The sequence below is a fragment of the Canis lupus genome (assembly GCF_048164855.1).
Source record: "Canis lupus baileyi chromosome 16 unlocalized genomic scaffold, mCanLup2.hap1 SUPER_16_unloc_6, whole genome shotgun sequence".
Lineage (NCBI taxonomy): Eukaryota > Metazoa > Chordata > Mammalia > Carnivora > Canidae > Canis > Canis lupus.
Genome location: NW_027326433.1, coordinates 24296 through 43493, shown reverse-complemented (window position 1 = coordinate 43493; position 19198 = coordinate 24296). Strand labels below are relative to the sequence as shown.

The 19198-nt window shown below is 45.3% G+C and overlaps 1 protein-coding gene and 1 pseudogene across 1 annotated transcript; both read right to left on the bottom strand.

Moving 5' to 3' along the window:
- Positions 1-111: 111 nt before the first annotated feature.
- Positions 112-4111, bottom strand: LOC140629590 (GTP:AMP phosphotransferase AK3, mitochondrial pseudogene; annotated as a pseudogene).
- A 9310-nt stretch (positions 4112-13421) lies between these two features.
- Positions 13422-19125, bottom strand: LOC140629587 (uncharacterized). Its single transcript, XM_072819074.1, has 6 exons — positions 19044-19125; positions 18898-18980; positions 18444-18792; positions 16408-16551; positions 15431-15498; positions 13422-13772 (listed from the first exon to the last, which is right to left on the bottom strand). The coding sequence occupies exons 1-6, from the start codon at positions 19123-19125 to the stop codon at positions 13680-13682; spliced, it is 819 nt and encodes a 272-aa protein (XP_072675175.1). The 3' UTR covers positions 13422-13679.
- Positions 19126-19198: the final 73 nt, after the last annotated feature.

Below are 19198 nucleotides of genomic sequence, written 5' to 3'. Positions count from 1 at the left end.
TTCTCTCACATTTCACAGGAAGCTAGACTTCTTAAAGTGTAAACTTGGATAAGTCTGAAATTTCCTTGACTGGCTTGATTTAAATTGAATTAGAAGAATTTTTGCACAGACAAAACTTCAAATGCTTTTTCAGAAAGTAACCATCTTTTCATTCTCTACTCTCTTCCCTTCAAAACAAATGTTGCAACTTCGGAGTTAGTTAAATAATCAGAATTCTAGCCCCAAATTAAGTTCTTAATGACATGAAACACATTCTTTGCTCCTATTATTTATTTTTTTTTAACATTCAATATATAGAACATTGGCATTTTATTTTAGAAATTACTTTGTCAACTTAATCCCTAATTCAGGGTTAGGGTTACAGAAAAGTTCTTCAACAAAATATTTCATACAAGATGTCTATGTGATACTGATATCTGGGTAATATACCTTATTTGAAAGACAATTAAAAAAAATATTTTATTTATTCATGAGAGCCACACAGAGCCCTGAGGGGAGCCTGATGTGGGACTCCATCTCAGGACCCTGGGATCAGGCCCCAAACCCAAGGCAGATGCTCAACCACTGAGTCACTCAGGTGTCCCAATGCACATAAAGGTTTTCAAATGCTGTAGCATCATCTCACTTAAGGCCATAGTTACTCTGTTCCCAAGTCCCTGAGATTCTGTTTGAGGGGAGCGCTAAAAGGCTGTGTCCTCTTCTATGTCCACAACTATAGGAGCACTCTGATGCAATTGGCTCTCCAAATTTCAAATAAGGGGTCAGAGCCAAGGGCCAAGACTTCAAGAAAAGCCCCAGAAATTCCCTGCACTCAAAAGCAGTTTCAGAGTTTCACATTTCCCAAAAGATGACAGAGCTAACTATAGTCTTCCAAATCCTGTCAGTTGCTTTAAATTATGGTTATAGTATAGTATAGTATAGCTGTGGAACCCTTGAGCTTTAATAACCAGGTGCTTGAATTAAATCATGTAGCTCCTCTTGGGTTCTGGCATCTGTAATCTCTTCACACTGTCTGTATTCCACAGCTATTTTACCACTTTCTGTAATAAAGTTAACGAGGATCAATTCAGAGTTTTTCTTGTTCTAAAATGTGCTGTACTGGGTGTTATGCTATATGTTGGCAAACTGAACTCCAATAAAAAAAATAAAAATGAGATTGCTGTATACAATAATAGAACCCATCATTAGATATTCTTTTGAAATTTAAAAGCAGAAAATAAAGCATTTTCCTAGAAGTTTTCTCATCTCACACTTCTGTTTTTATCATAACTATTTTTTTAAAGACTTTATTTGAGAGAGAGAGTGTGAGCACATAAGCAGGGGGAGGGGTAGAGGGAGAGATAAAAGCAGACTCCCCACTGAACAAGGGAGTCTGACTGTGGGGCTTGATCCCAGGACCCTGGGATCATGACCTGAACTAAAGGCAGACACTTAACTCACTGAGCCACCAAGGCACTCCTCTATCTCAGTGTTTTTTTTTTAATTTTTATTTATTTATGATAGTCACACACACAGAGAGAGAGAGAGACAGAGACACAGGCAGAGGGAGAAGCAGGCTCCATGCGCCGGGAGCCCGACGTGGGATTCGATCCCAGGTCTCCAGGATCGCGCCCCGGGCCAAAGGCAGGCGCCAAACCGCTGCGCCACCCAGGGATCCCTCTATCTCAGTTTTTTTTTTTTTTTTGTTCTAGAATTTAATTTTATTGTAGTACATTAAGAGTCATGTATGCCAGGAAAGCCAGTAATATTCATAAGCTTAGTAGTTCACCACAGTTTTAGAAAGCACATAATACATTCAAATAAGGCATTACAGAAAGTTTTGTAAAGAATTAAATGTGTCCTGCAATCCTTTTTAAAAAAAGCCTTGGTCCATTCTGAAAGATCAACATTGAATTTTTAAAAATCAAAAGAAAAGTTTTTTCCCACAAAAATACACGAAGAACCACTTGCTGGCATTTATATTTTGAGTGCCTGGGATAACAGGCCGGTGTTCAAAGGCAGTTCATAACAGGTTGTACCAGGACTCGTTGCATCTGATTTAGCACCAAGTAAGAGTAAATATCCCACTGAAGATGTAGCTGATTTTTTCATCCACCTCTCATCGCCCCACTCTTCCTGCCAGGCCACAGGACATAAGCACGCATCCTTGTTGCCCTACGAAGAAATCAAATTCTCTTCGCTTTTAAAGGGCTACTTACTCAGGCTACACACACAGGTGGAGTTCTTGCCCTGCTGACGGTGGCAGGGAAAGCCAGCAGCTGCCCGCTGCTTTCACTAGGAATAAAGTCCTTCAACAAACTCAGTTACCTTCCTGGTCCTTTTTAACCTCTCATGTAAATCCTTTTAATTGCTACTAATTTGATTAGTTTACTAATTGATTGTTTACTAATTATGATTGTTAAGCATGTCAGGGAAATTCTCCCCAGGCATAGCTGATCTATTTCTACTTCCTGAGGACCCAGTATGCTTGCTTTTATGTAGGGCCATGGGTTTGCTTTTCTTCTTGTATTTTGTCACTCATCACAGCAGATTTTACATAGTGATCAAAAAGAGAAACTGGCAAGTAGATCCTAAAGCACATACTTATACTTCTAACCTGAGCAATAATCTGAAAACACAAGACTAATTACATTTTCTGTTGATAATTCAACCTCACTGCTTTTGTAAGAACTTCCAATGTCAATTTCTAATAAATCATTTTTTTCAATACACATGTTCTCAAAACCTGTCACAGGAAAGTAATATTTTCCTATATGCTAATTTAACACAATTTTATAGCAGACTGAAAATTCTGAATAAACTGAAAGTTTGTTTATGACATAATAAATACAGTATATACGGTTAAGTTTTTAAGTTTCTTACTGTAAAGGCAACAGTGAATTTGCATCCTGAAACTAATCTGCATATCTGGTTGCTTGTTTTCTAGAATTTGATAGTGTTTCACAAAACCATGTACCACAGTGCTAACGATGCTGGGTTTTGGCATCAGTCTACAACACATTTCTCTGATGAGCTACTTTACCGAGTGACATGGAAATGTTTTTAGCTTCTCCAAAGAATAAGAAAATTTTTTATCAACCACTTAAGTCTTCTGAACAAAAGTTAATATTACTACCAATTGCTCTTTTAATTAGGACATCTGATGTTTTTAAATTACATACCCATAGAAGATACCCTGGGTAGACAAAAAGATGAATCTTAGTATCGGACTCATTTGGCCCATTCTTAATTTCCAGAATGAAATCAGTAGAAGTGAAACTAATATAATTTTCAAAGAATTCATACATGCCAGTCTCAGAACACGGAGCTTCTAAATGCACAGGTGAGGAGTCTCTGCTCATCTTACTGGTGATGTACACTTTGCCTCATGGAGTAACCGATGCTTTCTGGTTTATTTGTGGAACTTTTGTTTGTAGGAAAGCATACACATGGGGCCAGATCTTGTTGGTTTCTGTTCCAGAGAAGGTTTCCAATACTCCCTTTTTCCGGTAATATTCCAGGACCGGCTGTGTTTGGACTTCATAAGCCTTGAGTCTCTTGACAACCGTCTCTGGCTTGTCATCATCCCGCTGAATGAGAGGCTCCCCTGTCAGGTCATCAATGCCCACGGCTTTGGGAGGGTTGAATTCGATGTTGTAGACTCGGCCGCTGGCCGGATGAATCCAGCGCGCGGTGAGACGCTGCTTAATGACTTCAAAGGGCACGTTCAGATTAATCACTGTGTCTATCTGATAAGCTCCGTCCAGGGCTTCTGCCTGTGGAAGTGTCCTTGGAAAACCATCCAATAGCCAGCTATATTGGGTGAGGTTTTTCAGCTCATGAAGGGCCAGCCGAGTCATGACACCATCCGGGATGAGCTTCCCTTGGTCAATGAAAGTCTTGGCTAACACACCAATTTCTGTGCCCCGAAGCATGTTGTCCCGGAGCAGGTCCCCGCTGGAGAGGTGCTTCAGCGCGAAGTGCTTGGTGATGCGCGACGACACGGTGCCCTTGCCGGAGCCCGGCGCCCCCATGATCACGGCGCGCAGCAGCCGCGCGGACGCCCCCATGGCCGCCGGGAGCCGGGGCGCGGGGGCTCCGGCCTGGCTGCGCGCTCGCGGGGCTGCGCCGTGCGGGGCGGCGGGCGGACAGCGCTGCGCGCAGGGGGCGGGCGCGGCGCCCGGGCGCTCCCGGAAGTCTCTATCTCAGTTTTTAAAAAGATTTGAGAGAGAGAGAGAGAGAGAGAGAGAGAGAGAGAGAGAGAGAGAGAGAGAATGTATGTGAGGGCACTGGTAGGGGGAGGGGCAGAAGGAGAGGGAGAGAATCCAGAGCAGATTCCCTGCTAGGTGTGGAACCCGCATTCAGGGCTGGATCTAGGACCCTGAGATCATGACCTAAGCCAAAATCAAAGGTCCAATGTTGGACGCATCTAGCCACCCACAAATCCATCTCATTTACTGATAAACCAATCACACTTAAAAAATCATTATGCTGCACAGTATGCTTTAATATCTGATATCTCTATTCTGTCTCATTACCCCCCCTTTTTTTTTTTACTAAAGATTCCTGTATATCCTTAGATTTTTTTTCCAGAATACATTTAAAAGCAGTTTGTCCAGATCCCCTCCCCAAAGCATATCTTCCCCCCCACCAAAACATGTCTCTATTTACCTATAATCTATCTACCTACAAAGATACAGATAGATATGCAGATACAGACATAAATGTACGTATCTTCAAGAGATTTATTTTTAAAAAATTTTTTTATTTATTTATGATAGGCACACAGTGAGAGAGAGAGAGGCAGAGACACAGGCAGAGGGAGAAGCAGGCCCCATGCACCGGGAGCCCGACCCCGGATCCCCAGGATCGCGCCCTGGGCCAAAGGCAGGCGCCAAACCGCTGTGCCACCCAGGGATCCCTTCAAGAGATTTCTAGATGTTACCTAATTCAACACCAATCTTGAGGCTGGATTAAGTATCTTTCTAAATCTGTGACCCTGTCTCTCGTAATAACTATTTTTAAGGGTATAGTTCAGTGGCATTAAGTACATTCACATTGTTGTGCAACCATTTCCAGAACATTTTTCTTTTCATGTGCCCAAACTGAGACTCTGTATCCATTCCACAATAACTCCCCATCCCACCCACAGCCCAGCCCCTGGCAACCACCATTCTTCTATTCTGGAAGCCTTTTGAGATGATCCCTTCCCTGCTGCTTTCAATCCAGCTGGAGTCCAGTTTTCCTCTCCTTGCAGATACAATATACAATACTTTGGGGAGAGGGCGGGCATGCATCTGAACACTTTATTGGCAGAAACAGGCCTATGTACCTTATAGGCAATAAAATTTCCCTTAAGGCAAACTAGAGCTACCAGACTTTTTAGCCGAAGGAGTTTTGAATGTGTATATGGATACCACAGCATATTAGGGCGAGTGTTGGCATATTAGGGCGAGGCCAACAACCCAGACGTTTAGTTTGGTTCTTAAAGGTTGTCAGAGTTGACAGCTAATGGAGATTCCATCTGATGACCACAGAAGTCAATCTACACTGGAAGAGCTGCCCAAGCTGGAAACCTGTGACCAATCCAGGGACAGGGTCAACTCTTACAAACAAACAAAGCTTCTAATACTTAGCTAAGATTTCTTAGGTTTTTTTTTAAAGATTTTATTTATTCACTCATGAGAGATAGAGAGAGAGAGAGAGAGAGAGAGGCAGCGACACAGGTAGAGGGAGAAGCAGGCGCCATTCAGGGAGCCCGACCTGGGACTGGATCTCAGGTCTCCAGGATCAGGCTCTGGGCAGAAGGTGGCGCCAAACCGCAAACCACCAGGGCTGCCCGGATTTCTTAGTCTTTAACACTCAAGACTCTGAAGCAGGGGAGCAACTATTTGGGGACTCTCTACTAATTATAAAATTGGCAAAAAAAAAAAAAAAAAAAAAAAAAAAAACACAAAAAAATGGAGCTCCTGGGTAGCTTAGTCTGTTGAGTCTCTGATTCTTGATTTTGGCTCAGGTCATGATCTCAGGGTTGTGAGACTAAGCCCCACATTGGAGTCCATGCTGGACTTGGAGCCTGCTTAAGATTAGCTCTCTCTTCCTCTCCCTCTATGCCTCCCCTGCCTCCCTAAGAAAATAAATAAAATAATATTAAAAAAATAAAATTTCATTTGAGCACAGCCTGTAACATTCACAGCACTGTAGAACTCAATAGGGAATACAATCAACACTATTCAATAGGATGACCACTTTCAAGGTTCACAAAAACATAGTTGATCATTACATCAGAATCATATTTACTCAATATGTCAGTGCCAGAAACAAAAACTGAAACCGAACTGATTCAAGAAACATAATCTAATAAATTCTCCAAGAGGAAAACAACAATGATAAGAAGTTGACATGTTTTGTCTGCTTACCATGTTCCAGGGATAGTTCTAACCTTTTTATATTCGTCATCTCGTTTACTCTTACAATATCCCCCATGATGTAAGTTGAATTACCTTACTTTGCAGATAAAGAAATAGCAGCCTAGAGAGAATAAATACCTACAAATTTGACTCTAAAACCTAAAATTGCATAAGAAATCTAGAGACAGACATGGACAACAGATACCCAAAGCTTCTAATCACTATATCACTACTTTGTGTTATGGGCAAGCAATCAAGAAAGAAGATTGGGTCAAACACTTCCTATGTGGAGGCAAGTCACTGTATATCTATACACTGGGGACAAAAATATTTGCTGTCATTTGTCTCACACATACAACAAAGAACAAATTTGAGACTGCCGCTTTGGAAGCATTTGGTGAGTAAAAGAATATGAAGTGTTTTCATCCAACTAACTTTTCAAAATGAGTTTATTTGCTCAAGGAACATGAAGTACCTTAAGGACAAAAAAAAAAAAGAACAATGAAGCAAGTCTTACCTAAAACTGCAACCAACAGTTTCTGGAATGCATCAGACATAGCCTTCTTTATAGGAAGCTTCTGGGTTGTTTTCCTTTTCATCAGAAATGATAATGGCCCTAAATCCAAACAAAACAAATGAACTTAAAAATTCTAGCTGAATAATAACTGATTTTTATTGATGTATGTTTAAAAGGAAAGTGCATCCATGATTCTTAGATCATTATCCTGGCAACTAAGGGCAGGCATAACACAAGAGTTTGGTGGAATGGCTCTGCTGTAGGTGTATCCTGGAAGGGCACATTCTTACTGCCCTGGTCTCTCCCATAAGTTCCTGAAGTACCAGAAGGGAGATGCAAGCCAAAAAGGTGGCACAAATCTCACATCACAGATTTCAAATGGACAAGTTGAAACTCTACTTCTACAGACCCTACCTACTCTCCTGTGCATCAAGGGCTGGAATCACACAGTAAGAAACATTTGGTGTTAGTGCACATGACCTGGTCTCTTCCTACGCATCACCCACAGGAGCCTATTTGCTAACAGCCCTGTCCCTGCCTTAAAACCCTAAAGCTAGGGACACCTGGGTGGCTCAGGGGTTGAGTGTCTGCCTTCAGCCCAGGGCGTAATCCTGGGGTCCCCGGGATCTACTCCCACATTGAGCTCCTTGCATGAAGCCTGCTTCTCCCTCTGCCTATGTCTCTGCCCTCTGTGTGTGTGTGTGTGTGTCTCATGAATAAATAAATAAAATCTTCAAAAACAAACAAACAACCCAGAGCTTAAGTGCTATGAACTCTGGGAAAAAAAACAGTATCAATCGGAATACCTTTTCTAGGAATCTATATTTGTTTCTTTGCACAGCAGCCCTTTTATAGGAGGCAAAGGACTGAACATTTACACAAGAGTTTATTTAAATCTTTAGTTGATAATTTTGCTGGCATAATTGAAGGCTACAAGAGATCTGAATTTGAAGGACTAGGACAATTTTAGCACAAGGCAAATTCTTAACCAAAAATAGGAAAAATATTACTTCCCTCTTCCTAAACTTCTTGGCAGAAAGTCAGCTTTTGAATTTTAAAGCTAAAAGTTCTTTCAAGTATTGCCTATGATAAAACAAAAACAAAAACAAAACAAAACAAAACAAAACAAAACAAAAACCCTGTATTGTAGGGCAGAAAAACTCCACCCAGGGCTTTCCCAGCAAGGGGAAAGACTTGATGATATATCTGAAAAGATGAGTTTTAGAAAGATTCTACCTCCACTCCACTCTACCTCCACTTCTACCTCCACTGTAAACAAACCTTCCTGCAGCTTATCCAAAGGCTCCTGGACCATGCCAACTCCAAGATTCTTACACTCATAGGATGGCAACACCACCTCTAAAGCACAGAAGAGTTGCAGGCTCTGCTTCTGAAGGGGTTCCGTGGTATCTTCATTTTCCCTTTCTTCAAGGTCAGAAAGATCCTGAAGCTGTTGGGATTTTCAATTAAAGGTCCTTCCTAGGATCTCAAGATGTTTTCTTATTAGAAATAAAAACTAAACTCCAGCAAACCTAGCTAACAGTTGAAGTATCCTATAGCTTCAAAATCAAGTAAGACTTGCAAATGAACTATAGATATAGACAATTGTTTTTTATTCTACACCCTACAAATATTGGTGAAAATTATGGACATCACCACCCAAATCATTGAGAGTATTATTAATTTTAGGTGGCAGGCCAATGTTGAGGTCCTTCCACTTAGAGGACTCACATCTCCCCACTTCCAGTTCTCTCTTCTCTAATGTCCAAAATTTCGATGTTGAAGTGAGTCTGATTAGTCAAAGAAAATCTATAAAGTTTGCCTTGATGATCCTTTTTGACCATCCATTGAAACCAAAATAATAATTTGCCAATTCTTGGCATTGGGAGCTATTTAGGGCAAGGGCCTGATGTTGAACCGCTTTATGTTTGGTGCCAAGATGAACCTAAAGACATGAGAGAGAGACCGAAAAATATCACAACCTGCCACATAGGCTAGTTTTGGATACACCCGAGAGTTATCAATACCTATTTCATGAACTGATTGTGAAGATTAAATAGGGAACAACATTGTAAGCAATGAGCTCATAGTAAGCCCTAAATGAATGTTATTTATCATTGTTAAGCTACAGTACTGTTCTGCATCATTTCTAGGGCCTCTGATTAATTGGAAGATTTCCTTCACCTCTAGTGGTGAGAGTGATGATGAAAGCAAGGAAGCCCTCCAGAAGCAAATGACAGGGTTGTAGGTGAGCAAAGGAAGTAAATTGTTTTTGTTGTCCCATCCTGTAGCTCCTGTCTGAGAACACAACCTGAAGAGCAGACAAGATGGACCTAACACGGACAAAGGACCTTAATCTACAACACTCTTCTCCCCAAGTTACTAACCTGTTAGAACAAGGAATATACATACTTCTATAAATTTTATAAGCAACGAAACAATTAGAGGTTATTTGCATTAAATAGCTCCTTTGAGAAGGCCAATGCCTCCAGTGTTAACTCTAAATGACTTACATTCTGTGGTGAATTTCTTACATCCACTAGTTTAGTCTTAAATGCCTATGTCAACTTTAGGCAGGATGTAGTATATTAAATATTCATAAATATTTAAATATTGCAAATAAAGTCATAGCACTATTGTTCTTTTTTAAATTTTTTTTTTCTTTTTTAAATTTTTTAAAGATTTATTTATTCATGAGAGACACACAGAGAAAGGTAGAGACATAAGCAGAGGGAGAAGCAGGCTCCCTTGGGGAGCCAGATGCAGCACTGGATCCCACAACCACAGGATCACGCCCTGAGCACAACCACTGAGCCATCTAGGTGTCCCAGCACTATTAATTCTTATTTTTAAAAAAGATTATTTATTTATTTATTTATTAGAGAAACAGAGAGAGACAGAGACACCAGAGAGAGACAGAGAGAGAAGCAGGCTCCATGCAGGGAGCTTCACGTGGGCGGCGCTAAACCACTAAGCCACCAGGGCTGCTCTATTAATTCTTCACTGTTTGTTCCTCCATCCTTCTCTATCACTAGTTTATAAGCTCCTTTAGTGCTTGAAGGAAACATATCTTATTCTTTTCTCATTCCTAGAACCAAGTACATTCTGTTGTTGATTGAGCGAATGAATGAAAGAATGAGTGATAAGAAAATGAAATTACTTTCTCTAGCTGAAGCTGCCTGCTGGGAAGGAGAAATGAAGACAAACTTTTAAATGTTGGGTGCTGCAGGGGAGGCTAATAGTGAGGCATAGTGGAGCTGTTCTGGACAACAAGGAAGCTTCAGAAGGGCCCTGAGCCTCCGAGTAGGAGAGATAGCTGTCACCTTGGATAAGCTTGCCAACCAATTTTCTTCATGCTACTGAAAAACGTTCTCAGGTGCCTTAGACCTTTCCTTGATTTATTTGGTTTAAGACATTATTTTTTTTTCTGTATTTATAAAAGGCAAAAAACAACAACAAAAAGCCCAACCAGGAACTATGTGTAGTTGCCAAAGTATTAAAGAACACATAAGTAAACTGGCTAACAATTTTGGAAAGCAGGAGTAATAACCCAAGGTTCTGTGTTAAATAAATAAAGAGGGTGCCTGGATGGCTCAGATGGTTGGGCACCTGCCTTCGGCTCAGGTTGTGATCCCAGGTTCTTGGGATCAAGTCCTGCCTGCATCAGGCTCCCTCCTCAGCAGAGAGTCTGCTTCTCCCTCTCATGGTCTCATCCTCTTTCAAATGAATAGGTGAAATTAAAAAAATAAATAAATTCACATAATAGTAAATATAAGCAACACTCTTCTTGTGAAGATTTCCTAAAATAAGAGGCAGCATAAAATGACACGGGATTCATTTTTTTAACGGTTTTATTTCCTTATTCATGAGAGAGAAAGAGAGAAAAACAGAGACACAAGCAGAGGGAGAAGTGGGCTCCATGCAGGGAGCCCGATGTGGGGCTCCAGGATCACGCCCTGGGCTGAAGGCAGGCGCTAAACCGCTGAGCCACCCGGGGATCCCCGACACCGGATTTAACATCAATTGGGGGTTGATCTCTCGCTTCCAGTTTTTGTCATGAACCCTAAGTAAGCCACTTAACTATCCTGAGTTCGAGTTACTTCGTGTAAAAAAAGGAAAAGGAAAACAAGTAAAAGAAAAACACAAAAACGACACAGCCACCCAAGGAAACCAGAGGATCGATGTAGCAATGCACCCGAAAGCATTCTGTAAATCAGGAGAGCTCTATGAATGCTAGTCTGTTGTCACAGAATTCGGCACTTTGTGCCAGCGGAGTTAGGAATTTCCTACTTGACCCACCTTCAGTGGAGAATTCTGAAACAGATGCTTCTCGTGACACGCCCTTTGTGCTCTGTGAGCATCCCTTGCTGAATAAAACTTGATGATGGCACAGAAACCAGGGCGGGCCACTGCCGCGTTTGGGAAGACTCCTACCGAATACAGGAGGCCGAACTGGGAGAATGCTGTGACCAGAGAGCGCTGCGGGCTGGTCCCGCACCAAATACGTACATGAAATTTCACGCCCAGAAACCAAAACTGCCCGTTCCCTTATATTCCCTAAACCCTCTGCACAGGCAACCCAAGCACTTGTCACTTCGCGAACAGGTTTTCCTCTGGAACCCTAAGATTCGAAAAGCATTAGAAGGCAACAGGCGCTGGCTGTGGAGCGCTGCCCCTCAAAAGTCTCTTGGGGCTGAGCGGCCGCCGAGGTCCCCTCTAGAACCAGGGTGCCTCTCAGCGGAGACTACAAAGCGCTGAGGGGTAAGGCCAGTCTCCAGGGCTCCCGGTCACCCGGTCACCGAGGGGGCGGCCTTCTCCCTGCCCCCTCCATCCTGGCTCGGCTCCCGGGCAAGGCCTCGGCCGAGGGTCCGGACTTAGCTCCCACACCAGCAAGGTTTTATCCCTCTCGGTGGGAACCGCAAAAGACACCGACTCCGCCACCCTCGCGTCACTGCTCGCAAGGTGCCCCCGCGCTGCTTCAAGAGAGGCGGGGCCGGGGGCGGGGCCGGCTCGGCGGGAGTGGGGAGAGCCCCGCCCCGCCCGCCCTGGCCCCCCACTCTGCGCGGGTCTCTAACTCTACTTCCCCTCCCGCAGCCCCACCGCGCCAGAGTCCTAGAGCTTCCTTCTTCTCTTCGAGTGAATTTTTAGGGTAGAGTCCAAAGGGTGAGCTTCCAGGATCCCAGCGTACGGTCATCTTTATAGCAACTGGCGTCAGCGGCACTGCCAGAGAAGATGTAGAGTCCCAAGCAGTTAGTAGTTACCTACTGACCTTTAAACATGTGCATTTCTCCGGTCGCCTGGCTGGCTCAGTGGTTGGGGGTTTCCTTCCGCGAGGGCTAGGGCGTGATCCCGGGATGCCAGGATCCGTCCCACCTCGGGCTCCCCTGGGGGAGACCCCTTCTCCCTCTGCCTACGTCTCTGCCTCTCTCTGTGTGTTTCTCATGAATCAATAAAATCTTTAAACATTTTTTGAGATTTCTCAACTCCGTGTGGGAAATGATCTCTAAAGATAGAATACTTTGGCTTAATGCTTTCAGGAGGCACACCTGGGTGGCTCAATGGTTGAGCATCTGCCTTCCGCTCAGGGTGTGATCCTGGGGTGCACGATTGAGTCCCACATCAGGCTCCTTGCAGGGAGCCTGTTTCTCCCTCTGCCTGTCTCTCTGCCTCTCTCTCTCTCTCTCTCTCTCTCTCTCTATATATATATATATATATATATATATAAAACAAAATCTATCCCATTTTATTATCCTAAAAATATGACCTTCATTTTTCATGCTAAAAAATGTTTTATGAAGAGTTGCTGATAGAGGATAGTTTTAATGAGTGCTTTTACCTGAGCTTTAAAATAAAAAGTTGGAATTTTTTTCCAACTTTGTTGATGTTTTACTGGTCTGTGAAATCCAAGTGAAGGCCCAGAAGTAGGGATATCAGTGGCCCAAGTGGGACAGTTTAATCAAACAGTGTTGTTAGCTATGCGCAGGACATTCCTCCAACTGCCCCTTTTCTGTCTTTGCATTGTCCTTATGCACGTTTTACTCCGCATTAGCACCTTCAGATCCCAAATAGAGATGCCTTTATTTTCTTAAACATCTAGATTTTAGCCCATTCTCTGAAAGCACCCCCAAATCATTGGCACCTGGCACCATCTCTTGACCCCAGCCAGCACTACTTTCTCCACCTCAATATACAAGACCCTTAGCCCCAACCATTATCTTCTTCGGAATCTTCTTTTACTCTGAAAGTAGTTGGCTTTGGAGGAATAACCGGGATCCTGATACTGTTTTAAACCAAAAATTGTAGATTTTATTACCCATCTCATTATCCATTGTATTCATTGTATGTATCCACTCAATTATTATACCCATTGGTTGAGTATGTCTCCGCTTCTCTGGGTAGCTTATAAACACCTCAAGAACAATAGTTGTGGTTTATTTTCCTTCTTCTAGTGCCTGCCACACTCTTAGATTAGGTACTGGAATATATCTACAATTAAAAATGAACAAATCAACACATTCTTTGCACAAGGAATGCTTTAATAATTATCCAAATATAACAACTTCTTCATTGTGGTCCTCTTGGTTTGCAAATGAGAGTCAGAACCAGAGGCCTGGGCCCAGACAGGTACAAGGAGGAAGCCCGAGAAAACCATTTATTCCTGGGGGCTATGGTCAGGTTTATTGGTAAATGGGAAGGAAAGAAAATAACCTGAAGCAGAGGCAAGAGGAAGGAGAAATGAATTCCTGAGTGAGAAGAGGAGCTCTGGAATGACTCTACGGCAGCCCTGTGTCCTGTCTCATCCCGAGAAACATCCTGTCATCCAGTAGGAGAGTGGCCGGCCTGCACAGTGCAACCTCCATGCTACCCTGTGGAAAGAAAACAGATTGGTTCTTGTTTTTACCACTCAGTAAGCTCCTTCTGCACCTACATGACCCAGATCTTAGAGCAGTGCTCAGAATCCCCTTCATTCCTAGCTCTCTGCTTTGTCCCCCCTGGCCCTCTGATTCTTCCCTTAAATTTCCCCTATCTGTGGTCTTTGTCCTCTACTTCCCCCACCCGATATGCTTCCACATTTTCAAATCCTTCTCTTCCTCTGAAGTAGGAGAGCACCATTGTAGAAGGATGAAAGATACTAAATAAATTAAAAGGTAAATAAATAAATAATCAATCTCAGGTGCAACCATTGACTCTTCCTCCAGAACAGGTCAGCCCTCATAGCCATCAGTGTCCCTTGTGCGTGGTGTTTCTAGAGTAGGCAAGGCACTTAACTCCCTCCATCCTCACAGACGCCTGGAGGCCAGTTGTAGTCAACTGGCCAGTTGTATATACAGCCAGTTGTATTCTGTGTATATCTGGTTTGAAGCTCAGAAAAGTAAAGTAAACATCCTAATGTCCACCGTCGTGGACAAATGCTGACAGGGGCATTTACATTTACAGAAAATGTTGCTGCCAATTAGCGAGAGGGGACCCTGTGGCAACCATGAAGGTATAGCTCAATTGCTCCCAGGCCTCCAGCTGATGGAACCAAGCAGGGATCTGCATCCAAACTGAACCAATCAGGTTCTTTATCCCAGGCACTTGGACAGGGACTAAGCCTAGGCAGTCTCTGTTGCTGCTCAGGACATTAGCCCATCCACTTGGGGCAGCCAGAGTCTGTGCTGTGGAATGTGGAGCAGAGAATGCTGCTCTCTACCAAGAAAGTAGTGAAGCAAATGCACCAGGAGGCAGAAACTTGCCAGGAAAAGCTGGCTGACACTTTCCAGCTCTGCTTCCATTACCTTCTGAGGTCTAGCCGCACCTGTGTAAGCTCAGTGAGACACCTTGTGCCCTCAGGATACAGCTCCCTCAACTCACTTGAGTTACTTTGTTACTGCATCCAAAAGAGTTTTATTTATTTATTTTTTAAAGATCTATTTTTTTTAAAAGATTTTATTTATTCATGTGAGACACACAGAGAGAGACAGAAACATGGCAGAGGGAGAAGCAGGCTCCCTGATGTGGGATTCGATCCCAGGCCCTGGGGGATCACCACCTGAGCTGAAGGCAGATGATCAACCACTGAGCCACCCAGGCACCCAAATATTTATTTATTTATTTATTTATTTATTTATTTATTTATTTATTTATTTAGAGAGAGACAGAGAGAGAGAGAGCGAGCACCCTAACGGGGTGAGGGCCAGAGGGAGAGGGGGAAATCCCAAGCAGACTCTGTGCTGGTGTGGAGCCTGACATGGGGCTTGAATCATGACTGTGAGATCATGACTTGAGTGGAAATCAAGAGTTGGACGCTCAACTGACTGAGCCATCCAGACGCCCCCTCTAAAATAATTTTAGTACATCAGAGAAAGACCCAGATCCTGGGTATTGTAAGTCAGAGTTCCAAGCCCTGCCACTCTCCCACATTTTTCTAGGCTATAAAGGGGTCTAGTCCTTGCCTACTGTGCCTTTCTCTGTCACTACAACCTTCCCAGTGCTCTGGCTGCTAACTTAGTCCCACAGTGTTCTCCTCACCAGTTCTTCATACCCCCTGCTCCAGAGACAATCTTTTTTTTGCACAGCTGATGGCTGAGAGAAGATTGAGGCTCAGTACATCTGGAAGGGAGAGAGAGAGAGAGAGAGAGAGAGAGAGCGAGCACACCTGTGAGAACAGAGGACTAAGACTGAGGCAAGCTCTCTCTCCTTGGCTTGTCCCTGCGCTGGCATGTACCCCCCAGGGGCTGAGTATTTCCAGATTAGGCAAAGCCTCCCTCCCAGAGGCCTATTTAGACATCCCCACAATGGGGATAGGGAGTGGCCTGGGTTCTGGCAGGAGGCACAGGACAACTGTTTACCCCCATACTTCCTAGTCAGGGTAGATGGTAGTTCATGCCACGTTTGAGGGTTTCTAGGGAAAGGAGATGTCAAAACAGGCAGCATAGAGACCAAGGTATATCTTGCCTGATCAGGGAGGCTCTTCAGATGAAGAGTCTCGGGATATGAATCAGAGTATGAAAGAGGAGAGAAGGTCCAAGTCATGGACCTATGGAGCCTCCTGGAGCGGCTCTGAGGTGGGCAGTTTGCACTTGGCCTTTAATCAGACATTGGCCAAAGTTTTTACTTGATGGTTAGAGTGGAGCCTTCAGGGCCACCAGCCTGGAATTCGGCACTGGTTCTATGAGTCTCAGTTTGCTCATCTGAAAAGTGGGCATAATAGTTTCCATCACATGAAACACTGGGTAAAATGGGCTCTGCAGGTAAAATGGTTAGTATATAACACACTCTCAAGAAATGTTGGCTGCTGCTGTTGCTCCTGCTCTGCTATTAACTATGCAGAGCTTTTCTAGAACCCGTACACCAAAGAATATGCTAAGTGGATGGGCACTACAGCCACTTGTCAAGTCCTCTGCTCAGCAAAAACATTCCTGGACTCCATGGGCAGTCCCTCTGGGGACATTCCCAGGCCTTGCATAGGAATAGAAGTCTTGTGAGTAGAGCTTCCCCACCCTGGAGCCCTGGCCAGACCTTGACAGTCCTCGTGGCAAATGTTTTCTGAGTGACTCCTGTCATCATTGCACCAGTAATGGCTGTTGATCTGGAAGCTGCCGTCTGCGTTTTCATTTCCCTTCGATATGTTGAATCTGCTTTCCACAAAAGCCAGACATAGCCCTTCAAACAGGGAGAAGAGGGTTTTTAGAAGAGGGTTTTATGTTTTTAAAAGAGTGTTTTTTTTTGTTTGTTTGTTTTTAGGGTTATTGAGCTGAAGGAGGAGGGAGATGGAGAGAGGGAGATCAGGAAGCGGAAGAAAGACAAGAGGATAGGCACTTTTACGGAGGGATATTGAAGGTAGACAGGCATTCAATTTTCAAAGAAGTGAGACTATAAATGGCAAGCAAAGACAATGGGTCTCTTTGGGGCCCTTTACAATTACTGTCAAACAGCCAATCCCTTTGGGCCTGGTACCAGAACTTAGAGGGGATGTGTATCCAAAAAGCCCAGGAAATTATAAATTATAAATGTTAACAAATGGGCCTGGGTGCCTCCTGAATGTCTAGATACTCTGGGGGAACTTGGCTCTCTCAGTTCAAGGGCAATCAAAATGGTCAAAACTTAACGATCCAGCACCTACAAAAAGAGGAAGCAATTCAAAAGCCTCCAAACCCACCTAGCCATCAGCTTCCCCAGGATCCACTCACCTACACTCTTCCCGACATGTAACATCACGTCTAGTACTGTGTTCCCTGTGTTCAGTACTGGGACTAACCTGCAATCAGCTCTGGCTGGGAGGAGCTCCGGGTGAGGGTCGTCTCTAAATGCCAGGAAAACCTTCATGGGCATGGGTCTGTGACCACAGCCAACCCCACATAGTGCAACCCCCTGGGTTTCTACAGATTACAGTCCAAAAGGCAGTGATAAGCTTCCAGTGTCCCAGGCTGAATGAGTAGCCATCCCTCACCTTCCAGGTATTTGGATGATAAGGTACCATTGCAGCAGCCAACACAAGTAACATAATATGAATGCTAGAAACACAATCCTTGAGGACAGGTGCAGGAGAGCAGACATTCAGGAAAACCTCTTGAACCACGGGACATAGATCTCTACTCCTCCACACTTACTTACCATCTGAGGCCCTGTACCAATGGAGCTACTCAGTAACTACCCGGCTCTGAAAAAGCACCTGGATTGGCTGTTGGGGGGCAGCAGGTGGGGCTGGCAAGAGACTGCACTAAGTTTTCAGATCAGATGGGGACCGCATTAAGGGAAGAATGGGCACAGAGCTGAGAGGAAGAGATGGGGGCATGGAGGCCTCATTTTAAGAAGATTGGGTTGGGGTGGTAGGAACTGGGGCGGCAAGAGTCGGGGGCAGTTTAGCAAAGATGAAGTGTTCTCAGGATGGCTGCAGGTGGAAAGAAAGCATGTGGTGGGCTGGGAAGTGAGGGCTTGAGTCGGTGTGGACAAGAAGATGCATCGAAGACTTGGGATAGGGCAGAGATCAGAGCTATCAAGAAGGGGGTGAGCTCAACAGGGCATCCGCTTGGATGGCAGGCATTGAATAAGGGTGGGTGGAGGTGGGTGTTAGGGCTGAGCAGACCTTCCGGGACTGGGATAAGAAAGCTGGGTCAGAAAAGGGGAAAGCCATAGCGGTGGGGCTCAGGGGAGGTTGGCGTGGAGCACCGGGATTGCCACAGGGGTTGAGGGGTGAGGATGTGATGCCTCAGAGGGCGGAGGAGGGATGTGTCTGCGCTCGGGGTTGGAACTGGACTCCCAGGGGGTCAAGAGTGTGGCTGCATTTACGCGACGCCAGGGGCGAGGGGGTGGGGGTACGTGCTGGGCTCGGGTCCCCGTCGGGAGAAGATGGAGGGGGCGGTCAGCAGGGGCTGTGCGGGCTGAAGGCTCGGCTCCGAGGGGGTAGGGCGCGGGCTTACAACGGGGAAGGCAAAGGGTTCTGAAGCAGGACAGCGCAAAGGCGACCAGGGGTCGGGACCACGGAACGCGCCCGCCGCCCGTTCGCATCTCGACCCCGCCCCCCTCCCCCCTCCTCCCCCTGACCCCGGACTCACCAGAGCGAGCGGGGAGGGGGCGGGGTCGCTCCTGGCCGCTGCAGCCTCTCAGCCTCCGACCCGACGCTCCGGCCTCTCCGCCACCGACGCCCGGAAACTGCGCTCGAGGCGCCTGACGCCAACCCGGCGGTTGGGCGCTCGGCCCCGCCCCCGGCCCGCGGAGCCAATGGCGGGGCGGGAGGAGCCGCGGGGCGGGGCCAACGTTCCCGAAGCCGAGTTCCCCAACGGCCAGCGGGTGAGCGGTCTGGGAGGCTTGGACTCCACTAAGGGGAGAGGGAGATCCGCCTGCAGAGGTGAGGCCACTAAGCGAGGTCACCGACCTAAGAGGAGCTTGGCCCAAGGCCCGCCTCTAGCAGTGTCTGCGTCAGACTAGATCCCGGCTTCTGGGTCCGTGATCTCGCCTGGCCGCAGCGCCATGCGTGTAACGTTGGCCTCCTGAGGGGTAGGTTCCCACTGGTAAAATCAGACCAGTGACGTCTACGCTATTTTTGCCTCCCTGAGGGCATGGGCGCTGGTGGTGCTTGCAGCCCGGGGGCTCTGAGGGAAAAAAGTATACGTGTTTTGACCCTATCTTGTACCAACAGGGCGTCTTTAGCTCACCGCTCCCTCCTCCTCGGGACTTTCTCAGGTACCTGCCCATCAGCCCCTGAGGCACAAACCTGGAGGATCTGGTTCTTCTCATCTAGCCAGGTACTTGTGTGTCTGCTTTCCTCGGTAGAGTTGACATTTCTTTTGCAGGTGGACTCAGAACAAAA

Coding starts and splice junctions, on each gene's coding strand:
- LOC140629587 (XM_072819074.1), bottom strand. CDS start 19,125: ATGAGAAGAACCAGATCCTCCAGGTTTGTGCCTCAGGGGCTGATGGGC. Junction 16,552..18,443: donor CCCCCTCCCCGCTCGCTCTG/GTGAGTCCGGGG, acceptor CCCTGTTTGAAG/GGCTATGTCTGGCTTTTGTG. Junction 13,773..15,430: donor GATTGTCTCTGGAGCAGGGG/GTATGAAGAACT, acceptor TTCTTTCCACAG/GGTAGCATGGAGGTTGCACT.